This window comes from Dermacentor albipictus, chromosome 5, assembly GCF_038994185.2.
Source record: "Dermacentor albipictus isolate Rhodes 1998 colony chromosome 5, USDA_Dalb.pri_finalv2, whole genome shotgun sequence".
NCBI lineage: Eukaryota > Metazoa > Arthropoda > Arachnida > Ixodida > Ixodidae > Dermacentor > Dermacentor albipictus.
In genome coordinates, this window is record NC_091825.1 from 106,087,088 (window position 1) to 106,089,026 (window position 1,939).

At 59.3% G+C, this 1,939-nt stretch overlaps 1 protein-coding gene across 1 annotated transcript; it reads right to left on the minus strand.

Annotated features, from left to right (window-relative positions):
• Positions 1 to 484: 484 nt before the first annotated feature.
• LOC139060002 (very long chain fatty acid elongase 1-like) lies at positions 485 to 1,703 on the minus strand. The gene has a single exon (XM_070538680.1). It carries the CDS (start codon positions 1,648 to 1,650, stop codon positions 676 to 678), a length of 975 nt encoding a protein of 324 aa, XP_070394781.1. The 5' UTR covers positions 1,651 to 1,703; the 3' UTR covers positions 485 to 675.
• Between the last annotated feature and the right edge of the window lie 236 nt (positions 1,704 to 1,939).

Genomic DNA, 1,939 nt, shown 5'->3' on the forward strand with positions numbered 1-1,939 from the left:
GAAGCGAAACCCCCTCCCCCCCCCCCCCGCCCAACCACCCCCCTCTTTCGCCAGCGCGTTCACCGCCTACCCCCTCCAGCCCAAACGTTGCGCGAAAAAAACTGTCGGGGGAAGCAGGATATACAACACCGCTCCCTGACCCAGTATGGCGACCGACGAGTCCGGCTGTCGGACAACGACAGGGGAAACCGAGGAACGCCCAAGGCAGCGGCGGCAGCAGCAGCACGGGTTGGGAAGCCTCCTTGGCCTAGAAGCCACATGGGCGCACCGCGTTGCCTATCGGCGGTAAAAAGGAGCGCGGCGCAAGAGAGCACACGGCCTTGGCCGATTACGCGTCAAACCAAACAGATGATACCAGCAGATGGCTAGAAATAATGGTCTTACCACCGTGACGTTTCTGCATGGACGAGGCCTGGGCAGACCACACGCGATACCACAGCACGGGCGGCTTAATATCCACCAGCCACGACGATGACGAAAAATGTACAAGCACTGGTTTATTGTAATGGGGCTAAAAAATAAACGAAATAAACCGGAGCATGGAACACGACACATGCACGCGCGCGCGGTGAACTATGTACAAGAGGACGAGGGGAGAGTGAGACGCCATGACACGGCGACACACCGTACACCGGAGACAGTAGGTCCTTGAGGGCAGGGGCTGCCACGACGTGCTTACTCGTCCTTGCGTAGCAGGTAATTGCGGTAGTAGAAATCCGAAAAGAGTCCCGTGAACAAGGCCGTCTCGAGCACCATGAAGTAAGACATGATACGCGGGAAGCCGCAGTCATAGAAGATGGGAATCCCGCCGTGCACCATGAGCATAAAAAACTGGATGATCTGCAGCTGGGTGACGTACTTCTTCCACCATAGGTTCGGCCGCAGCGAGGGTCCCAGGGCGGCGAGGCCGTAGTAGGTGTACATGAACATGTGCACTGCAGTGTTCAGGATGGGGAACATGGCCACCTGTCCCGTGATGCCGTTGTTGATGTCCATCCAGACGGTGGACAGCGCGAGCGAGTGGTGCAGCAGGTGCAGGAAGCTGATGTGGCTGTTCTTCTTGAGCAGCACGAAGAACACCGTGTCGAGCAGCTCGCCGACCTTCATGAGCATGTAGAACCAGCCGTGGTAGAGCAGTGGTCCCGCACTAGCCGTCGTGTCGGTGCCCTGGCAGAAGAGGTCGTACGGCTGCAGGGACGGCGTCCTGTCGCGCAGGTAGGTGAGCCTTAGCGTGAGGCAGAAAAAGTAGACGCTGAGCAACACCATGACCACGTTGTAGGCCACCACCACAGGCCGGATGGGGAAGGCCCTCCGGTTCTTCATGAGCGCCGGCCCGAGGCGTAACGAAAAGTAGAGGTAACCGGCCAGGATGGACACGATGACCGCCGGTGATCCCATCAGGGGCCAATGCCGCACCCGGGGGTCACCCCCCGAGAACAGCATAGACGACAGCGAGTGGTGCTGCGCGGGTAGGTCCTCGGAGTTCGCCATGCTCGACTGGCCCAGATCGGGCCCCCAGCGCCTCTTATACGGCGCGAGCGTGCGCCAGCGATCGGACCCTCTCCCTCCGAAGTCAATGCACCTTGCGCCGGAGAAAGCAGCCAAGGCCGGGCTTTCCTCTTTTTTTGCCGAACTAGGCCAGCCGCCCATTTATAGACCCTTCCTGGGTCAATGTCGTTATGCAACGCCTTGTGCCGGGCACTGTGTTCTCTCTCGCGTTCACCCTCTCCCCTTCCTGATGGCGCGCCTGTTATCGAAGGCTCGGAATCACTGCCCCTTTCTCTCCATCGTTTCCCCTTCCTCTCGAGGCCGACGGAAGGAATCGCGCTGCACTAATGTGGAAAAGTAAAACTCATCCCCTCGCGATGGCTACGCTGCCGTCCAGCAAAGGAGTGCTCTGCGAGGGATCTGCAGACATGCGTGCAGAAACACGTCTTGT

Bases quoted from the DNA above. Each gene is read 5' to 3' on its own strand.
- LOC139060002 (XM_070538680.1), bottom strand. From the start codon at position 1,650: ATGGGCGGCTGGCCTAGTTCGGCAAAAAAAGAGGAAAGCCCGGCCTTG.